Here is a 26,298-nt window from a genome sequence, read left to right as displayed (position 1 = left end):
TGGCCTGGAACTTGACATATAACTGATGATCACCTTGAACTCTTTTCTAAAAAGATTTATTTATTTATTTATTTTGTACACAGTGTTCTATCTGCATGTATGCCTGCAGTCCAGAAGAGGGCACCAGATTGCATTATAGATGGTTGTGAGCCACCATGTGGTTGCTGGGAATTGAACTCAGGACCTCTGGAAGAACTATCAGTGCTCTTAACCTCTGAAACATCTCTCCAGCCCATCACCTTGAACTCTTGATCCTCCTATCTCTATCTCCCAAGTACTGGGACTACAGTCATAAACTATACCACAGGTAGTTTTAAAATCGGATGCCTAGATAGGACCCCCCAGGGAGCATGATGAGTCCAACCTTGTACTGGAACTCCATCCCCAAGAAGGTGAACATTATTAGCCTACAGTGACAGACATTTACTTATTTAGAATCAAAGATGAGAAGGCCATGGTGGAATACGTCTTTAAACTCAGCATTTGAGATGTAGAAGCAGGAGGGGCAGGAGGTTCAAAAGGCCATCCTTGGCTACACGGAATGTTGGAGGACAGTGAACCTGTGCTGAATTTGGCCCTAACTTGAAACAAAACAAAAAGGGAATAGGAACATGGCTCATTTGGTAAATCACTTCCCTCTCATGCACAAGGACTTGTGTTCATTCAATAGAACTTAGAAAACATTCTGAGCATGTTGGCAGGAGCTTGTAATCCCAGTGCTGGGGAGGTGGAGATAGGAGAATCCCTGGGCATGCTGGCCAACCAGTCTAGCCTAATTGGTGAGCTCCAGGCAGATAAGAGACCCTGCCTCAAAGGAAGCAGCTGGAATTCCCAAGAAAGGCACCCAGCTGTTCTCTAGCCACCACACATGAGTATCCAAGCATACATGCACCCGAACATGTGCACATGCACATACACATGGTGTAAAAATGGAATATAGAGCAGGGGTACCTTCATTGGAAGAATGTTTGCTTAGCCTGCATGAAGAAGCTCTTGATTTGATCTTAAGCACCATATAAACCGGGCAAGGTAGCATCCATCTATAAACCCAGCACTCACAGGAGGATCGGGGGTTCAAGGTCATCCTCTGCTATGTAGTGAGTTTAAAGTCAGCCTGGGATACGTGAGAGAGACCTTGTCTAAAAACGGCAGCAGCAGCGAGAACAACCCAAGCGAAAAAAGTAACATGAAATCAAAGAAAAGTGGCCACCGTGTGCGTTCAGAGGCACACGCTGTAAGGAGTGAGTCTGACCTTTGCAAGCAAGCTTCTTGTGGTACACTGGCCAATTGTCTTTGACTGTGACTTCTATGACTTGTATCACTCTGGCTGCCTGCAGGATGAGGGCGAGGACCCCTGGTACCACAAAGCATGCAAATGTGATTGCCAGGGAGGAGCCAATGCTCTGTGGTCGGCTGGAGCTGCCTCTTTAGACTGTATTCCAGGTGAGTGGCTCAACACCCTACCATTCCTCCTTCCAACGCCCAGTTCCTCTGCTTGTGTTTTCTCCCATGCCCACTTGTGGGAATCACATCTCACACTGGCCATTGTTCCAACATGCTTCTTCCCTCTCTGCTTGACTGAGATGGTCAGATGAGACCCAACTGTCAATGCAATCTGAAAATAACTGAGTGTGTGTGTGTGGGGGGGGGGGGAGTCACCTTCTTATGGATATCAGAGGAAGGAGCAGGTTCTATGTCCTGTGATTGATGAGTAGTCCATAGTATGTACTTGGAGTCAGGCTGTCTCCAAATCAACTTTGAGGGTAGGGAGGGCAAGAATCTGGAAAAACAAGATGCTCAGTTCTAGAAACCAAATTACTATTGTTTCTTGGATTGTCAGAGTTTAGCCAAAATGGAGGAGCTCTACAAAATGGTATGGTCCTGGCCAACACTAAATACTGCCATTGTGGGTTTGGAAGTAGCCACAGACATTATGTAAACGCATAAGCATGGCTGTGTCTCAGTAACATTTTATAATAAAGCAGGCACTGGTGAGCCCAGGTATGGTGGTACAAGCCTGTGATTCCCAACACTTGGGAGGCAGAGGCAGGAGGATCATGAGTTTGAGACCAGCCTGGGCTATACCAGTGAGACACTGTCACTAACAAACAAAACAAAGGAGTGATGAATCGAACTTGGTTTAGAGGTTACAGTTTGGTGACTCTGCTCTGTGGGGCTGTTAGGAGGAACGGATAGGACAAGGCGTCATTGTGTTGAACTTGGCCAACAGCAGCCTTTATTACACATTGGTTCTTTTGTTTTGTTACGACCTTGGAGTTCACGCTGAGAAATCAGAGCAGACTTGCAGAGGCTTGCACTGTCTCTGCAAATATTTGTAAGGCTTAATCTTTTCCATGGCTCAGGGCCAATTGTGCATGAAACTGGCCTGGTCATCCCTCTCCCGGTTATGATAGTGCCCTTCAGTCTCCTTTCCTCATCAGAAACTTAGTCTCTTCAGAGAACTGTGAGGTCAGGATGGGGAGCTGGGGACAGGAAGGCTGTTCAGCGAAGTGGGGTTTTTCCTTAGGAATGTTGTTTCACTATGCTTGGTGGAGACTCATGAAGCTGTTAAATGCTGGTGTGATCTGCCCAGTCTTAAAGGATATTCTCTAGTAATGCATGTATAAATCTGTTCAATGACTTTAGTTGCACACCTACTGTGTGCTGGGCACTGATAGGAAGTCAGGAACAAAGGCTTTGGCTCCGCCATGGTGAGAGTTACCGTTTAGTGGAAATGATTTTTTTTTCTGCTGTGGATGGGGAGATACGCCTCCTCCCAATGGAAGACCCTCTAATCCAGTGCTTCTCAACCTTCCTAATAATGCTGTCACCCTTTAATACAGCTCCTCAAGTTGTGGTGTCCCCGAACCATAAGACAATTTTGTTGCTACTTCATAACTATGATTTAGTTACTGCTATGAATCATAATGTAAATATCTGATATGTGAAAGGGTCATCTGATCCCCCAAAGGGTTTGAGAGCCACAGTTTGAGAACCCTGGACTAATCCTGCAGGGCACTCTCCATTATTATGCCCGAAGGGGAAGAATCACACCTGGGCCCAGGTAAAGGGTGCAGGTGGTCACTGTTTCTTCTAGCAAGCACAAGGGTTTTAGAGGGGGAGGAAGCAAAGCAGGAAGTGAGGTGACAAAGGGCTGTCTCTAGCGCCTAGACTTCTAAGTTGCCAAAGATGGAAGCTTTATTAGAAGCAGTCTTTCTCCGCAATTCAACCCGCTACACTTGCAGGAATATGTATGAAGGTGGAACCAAGGATAAAGGGAGTAGCTGCCTTGTTGAGGGGGAAGGGGCTTTGTTGGAAGCCAGGTGGAGCCTGCCAAGATTAGGTCTGCTGTTTTCCTCGGAGGCTTGTCCCTTCCTTCTCCTGTCTGGTCGGCTTGATCACCATCTACACTGCCGTAGGCTCTCTTCCTTTCTTATTGTGTCTGGCCTCGCCATTGTGAGCCCAACATTTGTTAGCCAAAATGTTTCCGTAGGATTATGAGATCTACTGGGATTTCATTCCAAAGAAGCTTCTTGGGAAGTAGACAGGGGGCTGGGGATGTAGCTGTATTGGTGAGAGGCCTGTCTAGCACATACAGAGCCCTGGCTTTGACCTTTGGGGCTCACGATCCCGGCACCCTGGAGGTAGAAGCAGCAGGACCATTATTTCAAGACTGTACTCAGTGCTACAGAGGGAGTTTGAAGCCAGCCTGGATTACATAAGAAACTATGTCGAAAATAAATGAAGAGGGCCCGTGGCATGGGTCAGCAGGCCAAGGTGCCTGCTGACCAGCTTGGCCTGCTGACCAGACTCACACAATGGCGGGAGAGGGAGACTGCTTCAAGTTGTCCTCTGACATCCAGATATACACTGATTTCCACATGTGTGCGCTGGTACACTCCCTACAACCCCTCCCCAAATAAGTAAATATATTAAAAATACAGAAGAAAAACAGAAAAGAAATTGAATAGGGATTGTTTATGGGGATTGCCTTTATTAAGTCAACCACCTGAGGAGCTGAGAAGGTCCTGCTTTGGCTATTTGGTCCCTTATGGAGTTGCCATGAACTTGAGGTTCTAACCTGATACTATATCTTGGCATAAGTGTTCTCTTTGTAGCATTTGTTTTTCTAACACCACGGATACCTTCAGGAAGAAAGAACAAAACCCATGCCATTGTGTTAACTGGCTCTTCTGTGAAGGAAAAGATTCAAGGCAGCAGGACTAGTCTCAAGCTTCCAGGAGTCACTCGTTGGTCACTGTTTCTTTCAGTCTCTCGTGGAATGCCAAGAATACCACTTCGTCTGTTTGGATCTTGATGTTGAGTGCTTCCATCAGGGCCTGCCTCAGGAGGGAAGATCCTAGAAAGCACAGAAGTATGGGTGCTGTCACTCAGAGCTGCCCAGAGAGTGCACAGGGCTACTTAGGTTAAAGCCTAGAGACTCCACCCACAGACTAGAAGGCCGGGGACCTTTAGCTGAAGCTAAAACTGTTACAAATACCAATTCTGCCTTTTCCCCAGCTGAGCTAAGATCGGCCTGGCCTCTCAAGGATGGAGTATAACAGGGCGGGGCATGAGAAAGCCTAAACAATCCAGGGATTCTGGCTGGGGATATAGTTGAGTGGTAGAGCACTTGCTTAACATGCGTGAAATCCTAGATTCAATCCTCCGCACTACAAAAAACAAAAATAAAAACAAAGATAACCCAGTGGTTCCTCAGTAATTTACTTTTGCTCCAGATTTATATGCTATGCAACTGCATATAATCTTTTATAAATATTTTTCTGTTTTATTATTCTATGTTGTATTATCATTTTGTATTTTCAATTCTAACATACACAAACACAGAGTAACATTCATCATCTCAGGAATTTCTTATCAGAAATGTTCCTGAGCTTCCCTGTCCTCCCTTTTAAAAGACAGTATCTGCTGTCGTCAAGGAGGACCTTGAACTCTTGATTGTCCTGAGAACTACAGTTGTAAGCAGATTCCACCCGGATAAGTTTTCTTTGGGTTTCTTTAGGTTAACTTTGTTCCCTGTTGTGGTGCTTGGGATTAATCCTAGAGCCTCACGCCACAAAGTACTCAGTGAACTATACACTAAGACTTTGTATGTGTTGAAAAGAACTACCACTGAGCAACATCCATACTCTGACTTTAGCCCTGAATATTCTTTATAAACAAGACTGGGCCTCATACAGAGCCACAAAATACAGACGGAATAAAGCAAGCTACCCTGTTAAGTACCTTAGCAACCCATTCCACATGTACCCTTACACATCAAGGGTCACTTGCACCATAAAAGGTGTAAGGTTTTCCTTTAAGAGTGAAATGACTATGGGAAACGTCATAAGGGCTGCCAGGTGACTTGAGATGGACCAGTAGGAAGAATTCTTTCTGTGCAAGCTTGAGGACCCGAGGTTCAATTCCCAACACCCTCATTAAACACTGTGTTGCACGCCTTTAATCTCAGCACTCGGGAGGCAGAAGCAGGTGTATCTCTGTGAGTTCAAGGCCAGCCTGGTCTACAGGGTGAGTTCCAGAACAGATGCCAAAGCTAGACAGAGAAACCCTGTCTTGAAAAAAACAAAACAAAACAAAACAAAGCAAACATAAAACCCCACCACCACCGACAACAAAAACTAGGCATCACAAGGTGTGGAGGCACACACTTTTAATTCCAGCACCCAGGAGGTAGAAGCAGGCAGGTTTAGGAGCTTGAGGCCAGCATTGTATACATAGTGAGTTCCAGGCTAGCCAGCACTACTAGGTGAAACCTGATCAAAACAACAACCAAAACCAAGAACACAAAAACTAGGCATTACAGTGTATGTGACCTCAGCATTGGTGAATGGAGACAGGTGGATTATGGGAGTTTGGTAGCTAGCCAGTCAAGAAAAAACACTGAGCTTCAGTTCAGTAAGAGACTCTTGTCTTTTAAAAACAAAAAAACAAAAAACCAATCTTTTTTCATTATACATACCAATCCCTGTTCCCACTCCCTCCCTTCCTCCCATTCCCTGCACTTTCTCCTCCACTCCAACCCCCTATCCACTCCTCAGAGAGGGTAGGTACATTTCTTTGGGGAAGGTCCAAAGCCCTCCCTACTAGGCAAGGTATGAGCAAGGTATCCATCCAAAGAGAATAGGTTCCAAAATAGCCAGTACAAGCAGTAGGGATAAAACCTGGTGCCACTGCCAGTGGCCCCGCAGTCTGCTCCAGCCATACAACTGTCACCCACATTCAGAGAGACTAGTTTGGTCCTATGCTGGTTCCTTCCCAATCTGGCAAGTGTTGGTGAGCTCCCATTAGCTCAGGTGAACTGTTTCAGTGGGTGTCCCATCATGGTCTTGACCTCTTTGTTCGTATTCTCACTCCCCCACACTTCAACTGGACTTTGGGAGCTCAGTCCAGTGCTCCGATGTGGGAAGAGATCCTGTCTTAAGGCAGATAGTGATAAAGGAATTCACCCCGCATCCTCTTCTGCTCTCCATATGAGCATGTGCACTTGTGACGCACATGCATACAACACACGCGCATATGCACACACACACTGGATAGTGTAGTAGCTGTTCACAACACAATCACTGGCAGAAACTTGGGAAGGTTCAACAGAGATCAGCCCTTTGAAGCTTGCAAGAACTGCCTGGGGGTGAGGTCTGAGCTCCCCAGGAAGTATATGGCTGCTTATGGTGGAACCTCTCTCTAGGCCACACTTCCTTAGAGTCCCTAGATGGTTTCCTGAGGGTGTCCAGAGGGCTAACTCATTCTTGGTCCCATTCCTCAGTGGAATCGTGTCTCCAGTGAACTCAGGCCTCCACAAGGTTCCTTTTGCCTTAAGTTGTGTCTGTCGCCTCATCATTCAAGTCCCTCATGCTGAAAGATACTGACAGTTGGGTAGGTGGCGGGGAAGACAGACAAGCACAAGGGGCTGGATTTCTGCCATGGTAAGTCCAAAGAAAAACATGCGAAACCGAGAAAGAATCCATCGAGCTTCACGAGTTTACCCGACATCACCAACCAGTATTACAGCCTGCTCCTTTTCAGCTAGGCTCTGTACTCAAAGTCTACAGGTGCCAAACATGATTTCACTTTATCTTGTTTCACGTGGCTCGAGGCACTATTACTATGGCACCCATTCACAAGGTAAGGAAACAGGCTCAGAGGGAGTTAAGAACTAAGTTCGCCGGCACTGGGCAGGCCTCCTTGTTCTTGACTGCTCATTATATCGGGCCCGTGGCTCTGGGGTCCCCACTCCACTGCAATCCCAGCAGAGAATCTATGGCAATGTGGCAGAACATTGGCATGCCTGAAGCTCCCTGGGTGACCCGAAGGTGCGGCTCAGACTGATCCCTCCTGCTTTGCCTGCAGTCTTTGCTTTGTGGCTTGAAGGTGTCAAGGCCTAAGAGCCAGAGCCCCAGACAGGAAGTAGGATGACAGCCGCTGCTACTGCGGGTCTTTAGTTTACTCCTGTCACGTGGGCGATGCGGAAACAAAGCACCAGAGTCCATGAAAGGTAAAGGAAAGGGCAAACGGCCACAAACAGGGACTGGAAAGTGGGACCACGTTTCCTTCCCTTCTATCCCATGGCCCTGAAGAGAAAGGGTCAGAAAGCAAAGGAATTTGGTCATTAGATGTTGCAAGCATAATTGACTTAGAGATATTCAGTTAGAATCAGACAGAGTAAGGCTGGAAATGTAGTTAATTTGGTAAAGTGCCTTCATGGTAAACAAAGAGAAAAAAATCTGAGAAATTAAAGAACCCAAGGAGACAGGTGGGCATACACCTATAATCTCAGCACTTGGGACACAGAGATATCAAGGCCAGACTTTATAGCAAGTGTTCATAGTGAATTTGAGGCCAGCCTGGGCTACATGGGACCTTGTTCCCCCCAAACCAAACCAAACAGGTTAAGTGACAGGTGAAGGCCCATTAAAACCCTGTTTTCTGCCATTGGGATCTTTTCCCACCTTCTGCAGGTTGGAGGGATGTTGGGGGCTGGGTGTTTGGCTCTCTCAATCCACCAGCCCACAGAATGTCTTCTCTGGCAGGCCAAAGCTTTTAAAATGCACTCTCAAAGTATGCTTGTTAAAAATACTCCACTCCGGGAGTGGAGTCCTAGCCACTGAATTCCTAACAAGCTCCCCTAATGATTTGGCCACACCAGGTGTGATTGAGTGGCTCATAAAGCACCGATCCTCTCTCCTGAAAGCTGGCATGATTCTAATAGACTCCAAGGCCTTGAGCACTTGATAAACTACAAATGCTGTCCCCTTGGTCCTGGCCCGCTGAGGTGTACAGACAGGTAGAAAAGAAGCAGAGCCGTCCTAGCCTGAAGCCTGCGGCTATTCTGTCTATGGCACCTCAGGGCAGGGCATGGCCATTTCTGAAGGTGGTGTGTGTGTGTGTTGGACCTTGTGCACGCTACAAAAACACTACCACTGGTCTACAGCCCCAGGCTGTTTTTACTGAATTTGGGAAGGTGTCTACAAAGAAGATTCAAACATCCCCTATTAGTTAATGTTCCAGGTGATGATGCCACAGCATATACACATGTTTTGCTTGAACTTATATTTACAAATAGAGAACATAATTTCCTTTGCCTTATTTGGAATGTATCGTTCTCAGGTAGGAAACGAAGCGAATGGAGGTGAATCGATGTATATAAGGTTATCTTTTGTTTTCTATAGCATCTCAGTGAGGAGCTGGATTAGCATTCGAGTAAGAGGTTGTCTACCTAAGTGGCTTATCGAATTACTTTTGTACAGACATGCAGGAAAAGGACTAGGGGTTAGAGAGTTACCTAAGGATAGCAGCCTAAGGATCCTGAAGGTCCCCGCACAGTGCAAGTGACCAGTAGTTACCCCAGTTATCACAACTGCCTGCTATCTAGGCAGCAGGAACAAAGAGGGAACACAGAGAAAACTGGACTAGATAACTCTTACAGACATTCTCTTGTATGTCCTCTATCAGACGTTACGCCACGGAGTCACTTCCAACCTTGAGAAACTCTGGGAAAGGCTTTAAAATTGTGTATGTGTTTCATTTATTTATTTACTGATAAATAAATAAAGCAAGTGATACTGCTGCCCCTTAATAAAACTGCTTTGTTTTTGCCAAAACAAAAAGGAGATGCTCCATTGTCAATTGGCAAGGTAACCCAAGGCTGGTTTTAATGTGAGGACTTACTTACAAAGGGAAGGGAGCAGCAGGCAAGTAGCCCCTAAGGACCACTTTGGCTGTCCCCATCTGAAAGGAAGTCGTCCCCTTCAGCTGTTGCCTAGTCATAGTCGTCCTTTATTTTTCTTCAGACATGGAGAAAATGACAATTCCCAAGCAGGAAGTCAGTCTCAGTATGTAATTGCCATTTCTGTTGCTCACCATTGTTTTCCGCCTATAATTGGCTTCATCAGCTGCTCAAGAACAATTAGAGACCCTAATGTTCGTATGCAGCACAGTTCAACCTGTGATAATGAGGGAGCTAAAGCTGGCCGCCTGGCATTTCAGTATGCTATTTTGCTGAGCACCTCTTGGCATTTAGGTCTCTAAACGGATGAGGGAGGCAATGCATTTCTCACACACCCCCCACGGGGTTGCCATAGAACCCGCTTTTATGGATGTTGAGTGAATGTCTCTATGGCAAACAATTTACTTCAGTTCACCGCCATCCCATGCGCACACTTAATAGGAGGAGGTCCAGCTCGCTGCATCTAGTACCACGCTGAGACACGAAATGTCCTCCACTTGCAAAGTGCCAGTGTTCCCGTTTTGTTCTTTAAAGCCATTTCCTGTTGGAGTTCTGGGATAAGGGGTTCATTCCTGTGTTTGAGTTTTGAGATGGGATCTCAAAACTTTCTCAGGGCGGCCCAGAGAAGCTGGAACTCCACATATACACGCCGCCACTCTGGTTAGAGTTGTGGGGGTTTGAGTGTGTGTTGTTTTTTCCTCCTCAGAATGCCCCTATCACAAACCCCTGGGTTTCGAGTCAGGAGAGGTCACACCAGATCAGATCACCTGCTCCAGCCCGGAGCAGTATGTTGGCTGGTACTCCTCATGGACAGCAAACAAGGCCCGGCTCAACAGCCAAGGCTTCGGGTAAGTAGGGCACGCAGCCCAGGTGGAGTCATACTTTAAAAAAATAAATAAATAAATAAAAAGATGTGCTTTGAAAACTTAGGTCCGTTTCACAAACGGATGGCACATAAAGCACTTATTCAACAAACCCCAGCTGAGTGCCTTGCTGTGCCAAGGACTGCAAGTACAATGGTGGCACTGGTGAGTTCCTTGGCATTGGTGACACACACAGTGACGAGGAGGAGACAGACTGGAAGTGCAGTCCTGCACACCCATTCAGCTCAAGGGATGAACACTGCTGGGGAAATGGGGAAAGAAAGGAAGACCTTGTCAGCTAAAGATGCCAGGGAAGTCTTTCCTAAGGAAAGACCCTGAGGATCCCCGAGTTGGGATGATGCCCCTTGGTGCTAGGAGTCCCTCAAAAATCTGTCACCTGCTGGCTTTTTGTAGAGATTTATAGAGGATGGCTCCTGGTAATTTGGTGTGTTCCTGGCAGGTGTGCTTGGCTTTCCAAGTATCAGGACAGTAGCCAGTGGCTCCAGATAGATTTGAAGGAGATCAAGGTGATTTCGGGTATCCTTACCCAGGGACGCTGTGACATAGATGAGTGGATGACAAAGTACAGTGTGCAATACAGGACCGATGAAGGCCTGAACTGGATTTACTATAAGGACCAGACTGGGAACAATCGGGTAAGTGGGACTCACTCCAAGTCACCTCCAGGTCACATCCCTTGAGACTTGCCCCAGCCTGCTGTCCATGTGTGTGTCCTAAGACTGACCCCTCTGCATGTTGGGTCATTTGTGTTCCATCTCCATTGTATGATCTGCTCTCTTTCCCAGAGGTACCCCAGGCTACTAGCAGTTTGTAAATGAATGCTGCACTTTCGTGCCAAAGAGGTGGTTTTCTAGTCCTCAGTAACAGCCTATAATCACTCAAAAACACTACGCTGGCTATCTGGACTGTCCCAAACTCACTGGGTCATTGACTGTGGGGTTTCATGGGCCTGACTTAACTTGCTAGCACTCATTTGCATAGTTATGGCCTCTTCTTGCTACTGACCGAGACTGACAGCTGCAAAGGAAGCCTAGCAAGTTAGCCACTTTGAGGCTCGAGAGATGGCTCAGTGGTTAAGAATACATATTAATCTCTTGCAGAGAAGCAGAATCCAGCTCCCAGCACCCGGATCATAATGTTCTGTAACTCCAGTTCCAGGGGATCAGGTGCTTCTGGCTTCCAAGGACATCTGCACTCCCTGGCACATAGCCACACACAGGCATGTGTGAATACACAGAACAGTAAAAGCCATGCTAAAAACAAGTTTGAAAATATTAGCAATTCCTAATATTAAGATGAACTAATATTAATTGCCTAAATGGCTATTTAAAAGATGCTGTCAGTACAGACACACTTAATCTATTAATCCATGCAGGCTGAGTTCTAGATCTTCACTATGAACTAACCGCATTAAGCACCTGGCTGTCTTTGCAATATATCTATATCTATATCATCTATCTATCTATCTATCTATCATCTATCTATCTATCTATCTATCTATCTATCTATCTATCATCTATCTATCTATCTCACTAGCTGTTTGGAAATGGAAATGCTAACACCCCCTTTTTTTTCGGCCCAACAGTAAGGAATTCTTCAGGCTATTTCCGATCTCTCTCCTGCCCTCTCAATGTGCAGCCCAGGCTAGTCCTGATTCTCTCGCTTCACTATCCTGAATGCTGGGATTACAGGCGTGTGCCGCCGCTTCCAGTTCTCCTCAGACTATTTTTGACATTTAATCGGATTATGTAGATGTGTGTGACTGATAATCAGAAGGCCTTATAGTCCATGGTGGCAGTTTGCACAGTAAGACAAACACAGGTTGAAGTTCGGAGGAGTCTGACACAGTGGGAAAAACCATTTTGATGCTTTTTTTTTTTGACACAAGGTTTCAGGCATCTCACACTACAAGGTTTCAGGCATCCCACACTACAAGGTTTCAGGCATCCCAAGCTGGTCTCTAATTTGCACATGGCTGAGGATAACCTTGGACTTCTGCTCCTCCTGCTCCTATCCACCTCCTGAGGGCTGGGATTGTAGCTGTGTAACCATGGACAGTTTATGTGGTGCTGGGGATCAGAGCCTAGCATTTTGTGCTTGTTAGTCAAGCACACTACCAATTGGGCCACACCCCAGCACCTCCTAATTTCATTCTCTGGCCTTACCAGTTGACATTAGAATTCTTTTGTAAGCCTTGGGCTTGTGAAGGCCTTGGTGACACTCTGAAGGAGGCGCTCCACCTCCATTCACAAAGTCTCAGGCCATATCCCATCAACTCCCTCTTCACTTCCTCCTGATTCTTAAATATGCTGAAGGACAAACAGCTTAAAGAGAAGGCAGCTCAGGCCTTCTTGCTAGGAAGAAAGGCAAGATCACCGCAAATGAGGGCCGCCTATTTTGTGGCTAGATAAAGCTAAGTGCAGCAGTTAAATATTTTAAAGAGACAGTTACAGGAGGAAATGAAATGCAGAACACCGTGACCCTAGAAAGAGTATGAAGAATTCAGAAATAGCGTCAAGCACCTACAACATTTTATGTTGCTTCCTGAAAAACATTAAGCAAACCTTTTATCTCTATGTCAACACCACCTTCTCCTTTCCAGAATTTTCCCTCTAGTTTAGTCTGTTTGTAAAAAATATTCTTCCAAGTCTGAAAGGCTCTTGTCACTTGGAACACAGTAGAAACACACATTTAAGCTTTGCCTTCCAACTTCAGAGGCAAGTGCAGGTTTGACGAGTGCATCCTGGATATCTTCGGAACACGTGAACACCTCTCTTGTGTGGGATGAACCCTTTCAATTTTTTTTTTTGTCAAAGGGCAAAGGATTAAAATGGAAAATTTGTGAAGAGACAAGATGCATATTCTAGCAACCATCCAATCGAACTCTGTAATGACAAAAATACTCGTATCTGTACTGGCTGCCATGCTGACTACGGATCATGTGCAGCTGCTGACCACTTTAAATGTAGCTGATGTGGGCTGGGCATGTGGTACCGTGGGAGAGTGATTATTTGGCACATACAAGGCCTTGGCATCCTACCGCGCGTGTGTGTGCGTGTGCATACACACACACGGGTGAGAAACTAAATTTCCATGTACTTTCACTTCATATAAATTTAACTGGGCACACATGGCTATTGGCTACCATTTTGGATAGTGCAATGTCCCCAGAACATGTAGCTGTTTGCAATCATCCAGCCAGATTTTTATGGGGTGCTGCAGGTTTTCTGTAGTTAAGCCATGTTCTAAGATTCTCTTTTGTCCAAAATGAGACTAGGGCCAGTGAGATGGCTGAGCAGATAAAGGTACTTGCCACCAAGCATGGCAACCTGAGTTCAAAACTTAGAACCCACATATCAGGAGAGAAGTGACTGGACTCCCGAAAGTGGTATTCTGACTTGTACACACATACTGTGGCACATATGCACGCATGTGCACACCCACACATGCATGCACCCCCCCCCCAGACACACAATTTGTGTGTGGATATTATATGACCAGATTTCCTCCTCCCTCTGTTTAGGTCTTCTATGGAAATTCAGACCGGAGTTCTACAGTCCAGAATTTACTGAGGCCCCCCATCATTTCTCGCTTCATCCGACTGATCCCTCTGGGCTGGCATGTCCGAATTGCCATCCGGATGGAGCTGCTTGAGTGTGCCAGCAAGTGTGCCTGATGCCCATTCATTTCAGCTCAGTCCTGCCACAGTGGGGAGAGCTTGGTGGGGGATGGGGGGCACCTGCCATGTCACTGTAATGAATAGGGCTGTATCTTCTAAGTACTTTAAAATGTAGATTTGGGTAGAGAATATTTCACTTTTAAAAAGATATAGTTTTGAGTTTCAATGGAAGAAAAAAAAATGAGCATTTCCTGAACTCGGCCAAAGAAAATAAGAACAAAGAAAATATCCCTCAAACCACTTTCTTACATAAACCTAAAAAGCTGGGGTAATTTGCTGCTCTCGCTCACTCCCTCCCTCTCTCTCTCTCTCTCTCTCTCTCTCTCTCTCTCTCTCTCTCTCTCTCTCTCTCTTTGTCTAAGTGAACTGTCAAAGGTGCAGACCCAGAGGAACACAAAGCAGCTCTAATAATTTGAAAATTCTTTTTGGCTCTTACCACATTCAGAACAGGAGCATACGATTTTGCAAAGCCTCACAAGAATGCTGAAGGATTGCCCTGAAAACTTTCATTAAATCCCGACTAAAGTGGACTGGAGACAAGCAGGCAGGCATGAATAAAGTAGTGGGGAGTCTGTAGCATGGGGCCCAGAGGCTGTAAACAGCAACCAATCCACCAACTAACCCACCAACCAACCAACCAACCCACCCACCCACCAACCAACCAACCCACCAACCAACCCACCAACCCACCAACCAACCCACCAACCCACCAACCAGCCAACCCACCAGACTAGTCAAGGCTCCCCACTCCTGGAACTGTTTTTGCCTGGAAGGGGTTTGGGTATTTAGCTACAGGCCCGAGGGAATTAGAGCCGTTCCTTTTACAATCAGCTCTATTCTAGAACCCATTCAGCCAGCTGTCCATCTGTGGTTACCACGAAATGAATGCGAGGAGAAGGCTGCCTGTGTGGGTAGTGAGGGTTCCCTTACACAGAGGAAGCCCAAATGACTAGACTACATCACATCTCTTTTATCTATGGCTACAGTTTCCAGAAAAAGAACACGCTTTGAAGCACAGCTGAGGTAAGACATAGCTCTGGCTCCTAGGAGGAGAGCATGCTTTGTGGGAAGGGGTCAGAGCTTCTGTCGAAGGACTGTGTGGAGATGGCTCAGTCACTAAAGTGCTTGCTGTACAAGCATAAGGACTTGACTTTACATTCCTAGAATGAAAAACTAGGCAGGTACGGTAGACATGCCTTTAATCTCAGAATTTGAGAGGCAGAAGCAAGCAGATCTCTGTGAGTTCAAGGCCAGCCTGGTCTACATAGCAGTTCCAAGCCAGTCATAGCTACACAGTGAGACCCCGTCTCAAGAAAAAAAAAAAAGCCAGGCATGGCAGGCCATACCTCTAAATTCTAGGACTGAGTCAGGTAGAGACAGGAGGATTCCTAAAGCTTGCTGGCCAGTCAGTCTAGCCTAATCAGTAAGCTCCAGGTTCACTGAGAAACCAGTCTCAGAAAGTGAAGAGTGATTGAGGAAGAGACCAGATGTGGACCTCTGTCTCATATGCGCACATACGTCAACCTATGAGCAGGGAGAGTCTATTGCTTCTCTGTGAGATGCTTCTCCCCTCTGACCTCAGCCTTGCCCACTCAAACATGCTTGCTTTGACATGGCATCTGAAACCTCTTCTGGTAGGAATGGGCTTGGCTCATGGTTCTCTGGTTGGAGTAGCTCATCTAGCAGGGAGCTTTAGAACCTGAGAGAATGACTACTGCTCTTGGTCCCATTTGCCACCTGGAGCTCATGCTGTGTTTGAGGCCTTTCCCTGGGAGAGGCATGTGGGGGAGAAGCTGACAATTCAGAGGATGGAGCCCTCCAAAGACAAGGGCCTGTCCGTTCCCCCCCCCCCGCCCCGCACACACACAGTGTAGCCTTGGTTAGCAGATTTTTTTCTCTGGGATAACTTTCCATTTCCAGATATTAAAAGAATTGAATGGACTCACACTAAAATGACCTAGGATGCCTGGACTTGGTGGTGTACATCTTTAATCCCAGCACTTGGGAGACACGGACAGGTGGATCTCTGTGAGTTCAAGGCTAGGTTCACAGAGCAAGCTCCAGGTCAGCCAAAGCAAAATAGTGAGGCTGTCTCTCAAAAATCAATCAATCAATCAATCAACCAACCAATCAAATGACCTTGGATGCCACAATCTTCTTAGTGAATGGAAAAACTTCTCACAAGCTTCCAATTTCCTACCTAGCGTTTTAGAGTTCCACAGGTGTGTGTGTGTGTGTGTGTGTGTGTGTGTGTGTGTGTGTGGAGGGGAGGTGACACTGCTCAATGACATTCCTAGAATTACTGCATATGTACAAATCCATTTTGGATGAAATTCCTGAAAGCAGACTCTTATTTGGAAAACTTAATTTTTTTTTTTAAGCCACACTGAGTAATTGTCAGAGAAAATAACTTGAGTACTGATGAGGGAAAAATTAAACAAAAGGCTGTGAGTATGAGGCGTGGATAAAGACCCATCAAGTAACAGTTCAGATCATAGATTTGTTTTATAAGAGTTTTATTAAGTTCACACAAATAACCCTTATCCACTTGCGGTGTATAATTCGACAACAGTATATTCAGACCTGTGCAATCATTACCACAAGTAACTTTAGCCTATTCTTATCACCCCTGGGGAATCCTCCACCATGAGCCATCAGCCACCCCAGTCCTCGGCTACTTGTAATCCATTTGCTACCTGTAGATTTTTTATGTTCTGGGCATTTCTACACATAAATGGAATCCTAGGATATATAGTAGTTCGTGGCTGGTTTCTCCTACTTATTGTGTTTTTAAAGTCCACATGTTGGAGAAGTACTTCTTCCCTTTTTGTTACTATCATTCCATGTAGGAATATTCAATTAGTATCTATCCATTCTTCTGGGTGCTTTCCACTTTGGGGCTGTTACAAATAATGCTGCTATATGAACATTGATGTGCAAATTTTTGCATAGACATGCTTTATCTTGAGCATACACACCACACATTTAGATTTGTTGGGCCACTTGGTGACTTCATGCTTATCCTTATGAAAACTTACTTTCCCAGGTGGCTGCACCATTTTCTGTTCCCACTAGCAATGTATAAAGGGTTCCAATCTCTCCACATCTTCAGTAACGCTTCTTGTCTTCCTTTAGATCCATTGTAGAATGTGTGTAGTGGCATTCCATGGTGATCTTGATTTGCATTTTCCTAATAACCAATAGTGTTGAGCATCTTTTCAAGTGGCAATTTGCATATCTTTGTAGAACTGTCAATTCAAACCCTTTCCCCATTTTAAAATTTCAATTCATTGATTCATTGAGAGTTCTTTCTATATTCTACATATAATCCTCTTATGCAAATTTTTGTTGTTGTTGTTTGAGACAAGGTTTCACTATGTAGCTCTGGCTAACCTGGAACTCACTCTGTAGACCAGGCTGGCCTAGAACTCAGAAATCCTGCTGCCTCTGCCTCTCGAGTTCTGGGTCATCACATCTGGCCTTTCATTTTTTAAAACTCCCTTTGAAGTCCTTTGAAGCATGGCAAGGTCCAGATTTCCAGGAAGTCCAACTTTCCTGCTGCGTCTTTTGATGTATTATCTGAGAAACTACTCCCAAGTCTAGGGTCAAAAGGTTCACTCCTCTGTTTTCTTCAAACAGTTTGAAAATTCTTTCAAAAAAGAGTTTTAAAGCAAGAATCTAATTTCATTCTTTGCATGTCAATATGCAGTTGTCTGGTACCTTCTGTGGAAGCCCTTCCCCCAAATGAATGGTCTTTGTACCCTTGCCAAAACCAACTGGCCGAGAATATGAGGGTTTCTTCTGGCCTCATAATTCTAGTCCTTCATAGTCTTCATTACTGTGGCACTGTAGGAAGTTATGAAATTAGGACATGTGAGTCTTCCAATTCTGGTCTTTTCAAGATTGTCTTGGCTCTTCTGGGTTCCTTAAATTTCTAAATAAATATATCTGACGCCAGCCAGGGGTTTCGCAATGGAAAATGCTTACAGTCTCAGAATTTAATAGACAATGGGGACACTAAGGTCTGTGGGTAATTTGCTTTCAACAGCACACAGATTATTTACTTCATTACATTTGTGACAGGATGTATTAAAAACTAAACTATTACTGAAGGAAACCTGAAGCCTAACAATCTTACTAGTCGACAAAACCCAGTATGCTTGCAATATCATTTCTTTCAGGGGGTAATTCAATAAAATTATATAATGGAGCAAATTCATTCCTATCAGCGCATTTTGTTTATTTTTAATACCAGACTTTGGGTTATATGTGGAAGAATATTTTTTTGAGGACCTAATCCAGGGTCTAATACATGCTAGGCTAATGCTTTGCCACTAAGTTCCATTTGTAGCCTGCAAATTCAAACAAAACAAAACAAAGTAGCAAAACACTCAATATTTGCATATTTTAATTAATCATGAAGCATTAAATAATGCTATTAAGAAAAAAGTTGGAAGTGATCCTGGTGCGTGATGTGGGAGGTTATATGGATGAGGCAAACTTTTTCCAAGTAGAGGAACTGCTATAAATTTGGTCTCAGAGCCAAGAAGATTACATCCCATAAGTAATGACTGCTGACAGATGTGTACCTCTCTGACCACATGAAGTGCAGCATTAGAGGACAGCTGAAGAACACCCCATAAGCACTTTTGCTTCCCCAGTGAGGCCAACAGCCGTACATGAAGAGCAAACAGAATACACATACCTAATGTACTAGCCAGAGCGGCTCTCTACAGCCAGCTTTCCACAGTCAGTGAAATTTCTTCCCAGTTTGATGATTGATTGGAGAGAGAGAGAGAGAGAGAGAGAGAGAGAGAGAGAGAGAGAGAGTGCGTGCGCACATCCACAGAAGCCAGATGACTTGGGATCTTCTGGATCAGGAGTTACAGGGAGCTGTGGGCCACCCATGTGAGTATTAGGAACTGAACTGAACTCGGGCCGTCTGGAGGAGCAGTAGCAAGGGCTCATAACTGGTAAGCCATCTCTCGAGTCTCTCTTCCCAGCTTCTGGGAACTATCAACTGAGGCACAAATACACAGCATGATATGATGCTAGCCAACATTTATCAAAATTCTGTTAAGTGTTTGGCAGCATCTCATTAGATGTTCATAACAACCCTAGATTATAGATACTAGCAGTGTTTCCATTTAAAGGCAAAGAAACTGAAGCACAGGAAGCTCAGTAAATAGTCGCCTCAAGTCATATCAGAGTTAAGTGATAAATCCACTAAGGCTATCTATTTAACTACTTTATCAGCCTCCCTAGATTTCCAAGAAGTTGTTTCACTGAAGAACTGCTTCAATCTTAAATCAAATCAGTCATTACCAGCTGGGAGATGCAGTAGAAGATGGCACAAGAATTGGTGTAAGCGTTTAGAAAAAAAATGGCCAGGTGGTGGTGGCGCACACCTTTAATCCCAGCACTTGGAAGGCAGAGGTGGGTGAATCTTTGTTGAGTTCAAGGTCAACCAGGTCTACAGGCGAGTTCCAGGACAGCCAAGACTGTTAGGCTGAGAAACCCTGTCTCAAAAAACCAAACCAAACCAAACTCAAAACAAAACAAACAAACGGACAAAAAAAAACAGGAAAGAAAGTGAAAAAAAAAAGGTATACTGGGCATGGTGGCTCATGCTATAAACACAGGAGGTGAAGGCAAAATAGTTCTCAGATAATTCTAAATTGGAAGCTAGCCTGAGCTACACAGGATCTTTCCAAGATGAAACAAAACAAACAAACAAAACCCCCATACACTTGACGACTTTGTCTTCGTTTCTTAGGAAACAGGGTCCTCTGACCGCCACATGCTTGCTGTGGCAATACATGTTTATACTCAGTGGCAGACAGACACATAGAATGAGAAGTTCTGAGTTTCAACTCTTACCCCCTTTTAAGGAAAGATATATAAAACTGGAGAATAAGTGACAAATAAAGTACGATGAATTTGACGTTTCTGTCTCCCTCCCGAGCAGTATATAGTTATGCCTCCAACTGGACTATAGACTGAAGGGGTGCAGCTACTGTGCCTGTATTTATACTGTCTCCCTTTGGCTCAGGAGAGTACACCCAGTTGGCCTAAACCAGGCATCAGTCAACTCTGCCTGTGCATATTATCTAGCTGTTTTTGAACTGTATGCAGAGGGTTCTGTGGAGCAACAAAGCTTTTATGGCCCATAGAGCCCATTTACTATTTGGCCTCTCTGAAAGAGTGCTAGCTAACCCCTGCTCTACAACCAGAAGCAATCTTTCAGAGCGGACCAGTTTTACTTTGCAGCGCTAACCATGCCAGGTTAGCGTCTCTCTCTTTCTTCATCCTCAGATTACCAAGTGAGCACCAAATGACACAGACGACAACATTCAAGTGTGAAAGAAACCAAAGTTTTCACAATGCCATAAGGAGAAAAGAACTTTATAAATAGGAAAAAAACCCATAAAGTAACAGGATTTGCTTTGCTTTGCTTTACATTAATTTCTCTCCTTTAAACTGATTACAACTTCAAAGGCCCATTCGCCTCATTTGAATTCGAACACATTCTTGCTTACAAAGAAAGAATTAAAATGGAGCTGCTCGAGTGTTCAAAGGCAAGAAGGACCACAGTGCTCAAGATTGGGAAAGCCTGGCAGTCACATGAGTCAGTGCAAAATCTGCATTTTATTAAAGACATGTGGGAAGATCCATTCAAAAATACATTGTGCTCAGTAAAAATTAACCATTTCATGCTGTTAATGAAGGTTACCACGGAGTAGATATTTGTAGAATATGTACAGCAACAATAGAAATTTTACACAAGTTTAGAATGGAATACATGCCAGAAAAAACTTGATAAGATGTACCAACACATGATACAAAGAGTTATAGAAACACTTTACAAATGGTTCATAATTAGCTTGTGAGGAATTTTAAGTATTCAACACTTTAAATTCAGTTTGGATTTAAAAATTAAAAAGATTAACAACCACATCACACCCTTGCCACAGTAAAAAGTATGGAATACACTTTATATAATGGTTTATAAAGTCTGTGCAATTAAGAATGTCCACTGATTATCTACCACACATTGGATGGCATATCCCTCTGGCTTATCCCTATTTTTGTTTTTAAGAATGAACAGGGGTTTCAATGTCACCCTGTCCTGTGCCTTCCCAGATTACCCCCTTCAAACTTAGTAAAGATTGAAGAAGTTCTGATAATTGTCTAAGTATATACAGAATAACTACCTGAATTCAGAATGGCACAAAGCAATTCTTGGAGATTGAACTCTGGGTTAACTATTTTGTTTGGCTTAATTGTCTCTGTTCATCAATGCAAGTTTACAGTAAGAATTGACTTCTTCCTACGGCCACATGGCCGCTCCTCCCCGAGGCCACCCCATCATTGACCAGAGTAAACAAGGAGAGGGAGAGAGACCGGTGACTAGAACCCACTGATCACCCCTAGGGAACATGGATTTTCTGCGAGCTTTACTTTCCACTTTTGGAAACTCAAAGCCAGTATGGAGAATACACATTCTCCAGAAGGAAAAGCATCGTCTTTCTCATGAAACTCCACTGAATTTAAACCAGAGCTTTTGATGATTCTGGCAAGAAACACTTTAATCCCCAAACAGGGACAAAAGTCAAGGCATCTAGCATTTCGATTCCTGGGTTTCTTCGGATGAGACCTGAAGCACAGCACTAGGAGCAGCTTGTCTATGCCTGAAATGACTCACAGCAGCCTTCTGGGAAAGGAAATCCTGAGGGATTCTCAGCGGGTCTGCCAAACAGGAGGGGACACGGAGGAGGGACAGATAAGGCCTCTTTCTCCCTGATACTCTGCCTGGGAAGAGCAGCAAACAAGGCAACTACTAATCTGCATACAACACGGAGACTGATTTCAGATTCCCAAGGAGGATCAATTGGACCGAGGATCGAAGGGGGTGGAGAGAGCTTACCCTTGTGAGAAACGAAGGGCCTTGGAAGTGAAAGCTGTTTCACTCTGCCTGTTCTGCTGGCCCCATAAATCCAGCTTACAGACTAGGACAATTTTATTTTTTTCTGGCAAAACAAGAGACAACTCTCCCTTAAATGTGGGAGTGAACAGTTGAATGAAAATACAAGGCAGGTCAAGATCATATTTAACAGCCTACAGTAAATAGAAAGAAAGGTGGGTCATGCCCAGAGAGGAGAAAGGTGGAGTAGGGACCAGACCAAATGCTGATGAATTAACGAAGCACTGTGGGCAACGATTATTTATGTAAGCAACTGGTGTGCACAAAGTCTACCATCTTGTATAGTACATTCAATTAAAAAAATTGCATGGGCAATAGGCCCAGAGTTTCCTAGCCACCTGGCTTTTCCCTTCAGGTGTATACAAACAGATAAGGGGCTTCATTTTCTTGCATGGCTCCTCATTCATGGTTTCCAAGTTTTTTTTTAATCAGTTGAACCAGACCTCAAGATAGTCTAGATTTCAGCTGTTCAAGAAGCAAAGGGGGAAACCACAACCACTTACAAGTTTGGATTTTTCGTTTGTTTGATTTTTATTTTCTGGTAATCTGCCCTTTCATAATTTGGTAGGGACCTTCTCCTAAGACTCTGGTCCCAGGGATTAGCGACATTTGTACTGTCTTTTTTGCAGTTCCTTTTAAAGAAATCAGAACTGTTATTTCTCAAACCATAAATGAACTGCAATGAACTTTATTAGTGATGAACTGAAGAAGGCAAGGAAATACCCTACTTCTTTCTGACTTGGATTAGTTAACCATATCACTGCCCCAGTTCATAGAAACAGGCATCTCTGGATCTTCTTACCCATATAGGGGAGTTCAGTAGCCCACTCTAATGCGGTAGGTAATGAACTTCTAGATGCAAAAGCAATGGCGCTCAGAACATAGGTTTCTGAGCATAAAAGAGACGCAGTTTTGCTAAGTCCCAGCAGTGACTTCTAATGAGTTATTTGTTGTCCTTGCCAAAAGTTCTGTCACCACCAAGACCTAGGTGAACAGAATGGACAATGCCTTCTATACACTGGAAAAGTAATCCTCTGGCCTTTGAAAAAAATTATACACATATGAGTTATTCTCAATACATGGCTAGAAGAAAATAAATGGCTTTTTTCCTTATTTACTCTAAAGACTAGTTTAAGTGAGGATACTATGATATCAACTAAGAGGTACTGGGAAGGGAAAATGGGATAGCATTTCCTAGTGGAGTCCACTAATTTTCTGATTAGGAACATGCTAAACTGGCTAAGTCTACAACCACAACATACTTTTATAATACACAGCATGACTAGAGACTGACCAGCATAGGTCTGCTTAGAATTAAATTATACAACTGCATATGGTGAGTCTTAAAAGCATGTTTTAAAAACAGATTTAACCAAAGCATATAGCACAATACTTCTAGAATAGCCACATCACAACCACCAATAAAGAGTTTTGCTTCTAATCAGTCTGCCATATGCTAATATTTGTAAAGATCTATTAAATGACTTGAATAAATAACAAAGACATTTTCTTTCGGCAGACACAGCTGAAAGCCATGATGCCTTTGAGCAGTTGGTAAAAATCATGCCAATCTGCCAGGCTGTTGCTTGCTTCTAAATATAAGCCTCATGGCTAAGAAAGATTTCCTAAGGCTGCTAACCTAGAATTTAAGTTCTCAAACATATATAAAGTAACTCTGGTTTCCTCCCAAAGTATGCACCTTTTAGCAGGTCCAAGACAATGGAAACAAACAATAGGATTGCAAGAATTTGAGAACAGTGGTAGAGGATTCTTAAAGAGAATACGATGCTGAGGAGTTCACTCCTGCAGTTACATAGCCTGGAAAACCCAGGGCCAGAGGCAAGTTCTGGAGTAGTTGGCCTGGAGTGGTCTCGGGCAGGACTTGTAAACGCTGGCACTAGATATGGGCTGGAACACCCTTGAGGATGTCTAGAAACGGCCTAGGCCTCTACTCACTAGATGTTGGTAGCAGCCCAAGACAACCAAATGCCTCCAGACATTGTCAATTGTGCCCTGGGGGACAAAAGTGCCCTTGGCTGAGAAGGGCTGCTGGACAGGCAGCTCACTTGAGCCTCTTGGCATGGGGCACTCCCTTCTGGTCTGGGGCTCTGGAGAGTCCTAAACTTTGGTCAAGACCAAACAAAGATCAGTTAAAGTTTACTTAGAGCTTCAGAGAAGAAAAAGAGGGTGATAGAGAAGAGGAGAATAGAAAACCAGTGGAGCCAAGGTTCTTTTCAAAAGGAGATCAGCAGTAGTTTCCCAACACAAAGTACTCCATAAGCCTCCAGTTCAACCTTTGTGTCCTTTAGGATGTCAGGGCAGAGAAGAGAACATGGATGTCATCAATTCCCCCTTCTAAAGAAAACGTGGGGGTTTGTGACTTTCAGTTAACTCCTTCCTGCCACAAATGGTATCTTTTTGAGGTCAATGAACGACCTACCAGAGGGGGAAGTGACAGTTAAAAGCTAACAGAGGTCCTATTAGATCCGAGAGGAAACGTTACCACCCCCATCTGGGAGCAGAAAGAGAATGAAAGGGATTGTAGATTCACTTACAGCTTCATGAGGGGCAAGGAAAAGTCAGAACAGACAAGAGCTAAGAAGAGGATAAAAGAGCTAGCTCAGAAACACTAGTTGAAAACGTAGCTATTTTCTGGCTCAAATCTGGGAATGTAGGAAAAATAAGTATTGACTTCATCAGTTAGGATTAGTTTGCTCTAGGTAGAAGGCAATTATTCTAGCCCTTCTTTGAAGAACCATCATGAATATAAATGTTCTACAAACATCTGAGATCCCAGTGTTAGTAAAGATGACAACATGGGAAACCAGCCCCTTGGTGATGACGAACCACTAATGCCACAGCATGGCAATGGGACCTCACCGTTCCTAAGCACACAGCACAGTGAGAAGTCTTTCCAGAGCAAACAAAATGTAGTTTCTGTTTTGCAGGAGGAAGGGGGGTTACAAGGTACTAGGGATTTAGTATGAAAAAGAAGAGTTAAATATACACCTTTGTAGTGTCACTATATCCAGGCAAAAACTGCTGAGGGTCTGCCTCACTTGGATAACCAAAGAGTTGCCTGGGAAAAACCACAGAGCTACCCAGACAGTACTGAACTGGCAACAGAAACGAGATAGGAAAAGAACTCAAGAGCATGCAAATTGAATCAAATTGTTTCCATGATAGTACCCAGTTGAGTTTCATTTTAGTGCCTATTATACTTATCAAAATTAAGTAGAAGCACCTTAAAATGACCTCTTTATATAATCAATACACATTATAGTATTTATATAAATATGAAATATGCACACAATTTAAGTTTCAAAGAATCTAAACCTTTATAATCGTCATAATCACTAGTGCTATGATTCTCAAAATCTCAGGGAAGGGTTAACAGTAACTCAGCATATTTCAGTGACAGCTGACTTTATTTGGGGACTGACACTCTCAGAATTCTGGAACAAGTAGTAAATACTGAAAAGTTACCTCTTTGAGGGATGGGAGTGATCTCTAAAAGTCTTATTGCTAAGAGACTACTTTCAAAACTCTATGACTATTGATAGATGACGGTGTTGAGGTCTTGATTTCTGTCAAAGATGGTCCAGAGACAGGTGGGTATAACACTGGCCCCAGGCCTTGATGATACTTTATACTAACTCGGGAGTTGAAAGAGATCAAATGAGGGAAGGATAGGTCCTGTTCTGATGGATGGGGTGTATGTATATACAGGTGTACATGATGACCTTGTTATAAACAGTCCCAGGAAGGAAAAAAAGAATGTAGTAATTTTCTCTACATCTGGAATTGCTTCAGGAGCCTTTTAAATATATTAGAAGAGCAACAACAACAACAACAACAACAAAGCATTTAGAAGAAGAAATGCCATACACGTAGCTCATATCCCACCTGGAGGCAACAATCTCCAGGAGGGCGGACAGCATTCAGGAGCATAGAGCTGGTTTGCAAGATCCGATCCGCAGACAGCTGCCTCTTACAACCTCACAACAAGGAATGTTCACTGGCAAATCTTTGGTCTACACTCTAACACTAATGCTAAGTGGAAGAGCGCGTTCTCTGCAAAGACCCATGAGCACCACTTCTGCCTATCCTCTCGTGTGCAAGTTAATGTCCCTGGACACAAATGAGAGCCACGAGTCTAAACACAGAAGTGAAGCCTGCTGGGATCCTTGCTGGCTTATCCAATGTTCTTCTCCTGTGGGTCTACAGAGAGATGCTGCATTCGTCTGCTACCAAGGATCATGTCTAGAGGCTACTGCTCGGGCCAAAAAGTTGAGCAAGGCTCATTCTGTTACAGTCACATGTAGCCACAATTCAACTCCCTTTATTATAAGTATAACGCTCAGTTCATATCACAAATGTATAAAAATATGGCAGATAGTGTCATAATGATACTTTCTTTAAATGAATATATTTATAAAACAGACAGTTATTTACCGTATATATTTATATATAGAATAAAATACTCCTGATGCAATATATAAAT

General features: G+C 44.0%; 1 protein-coding gene across 1 annotated transcript in view; it reads left to right on the top strand.

The window, feature by feature from the left end:
* Rs1 (retinoschisin 1) overlaps positions 1-13,807 on the top strand; it is a 29,538-nt gene extending 15,731 nt beyond the window's left edge. Inside the window, exons 4-7 of the mRNA XM_057760793.1 lie at positions 1,338-1,443; positions 9,954-10,095; positions 10,571-10,766; positions 13,655-13,807. Coding sequence (XP_057616776.1) covers positions 1,338-1,443; positions 9,954-10,095; positions 10,571-10,766; positions 13,655-13,807 — 597 coding nt within the window. The remainder of the gene's footprint in view (positions 1-1,337; positions 1,444-9,953; positions 10,096-10,570; positions 10,767-13,654) is intronic.
* Positions 13,808-26,298: the final 12,491 nt, after the last annotated feature.

This window comes from Chionomys nivalis, chromosome X, assembly GCF_950005125.1.
Source record: "Chionomys nivalis chromosome X, mChiNiv1.1, whole genome shotgun sequence".
Classification (NCBI taxonomy): domain Eukaryota; kingdom Metazoa; phylum Chordata; class Mammalia; order Rodentia; family Cricetidae; genus Chionomys; species Chionomys nivalis.
The sequence above is the reverse complement of the archived record's forward strand: the minus strand, read 5'-3'. Positions and strand labels throughout refer to the sequence as shown.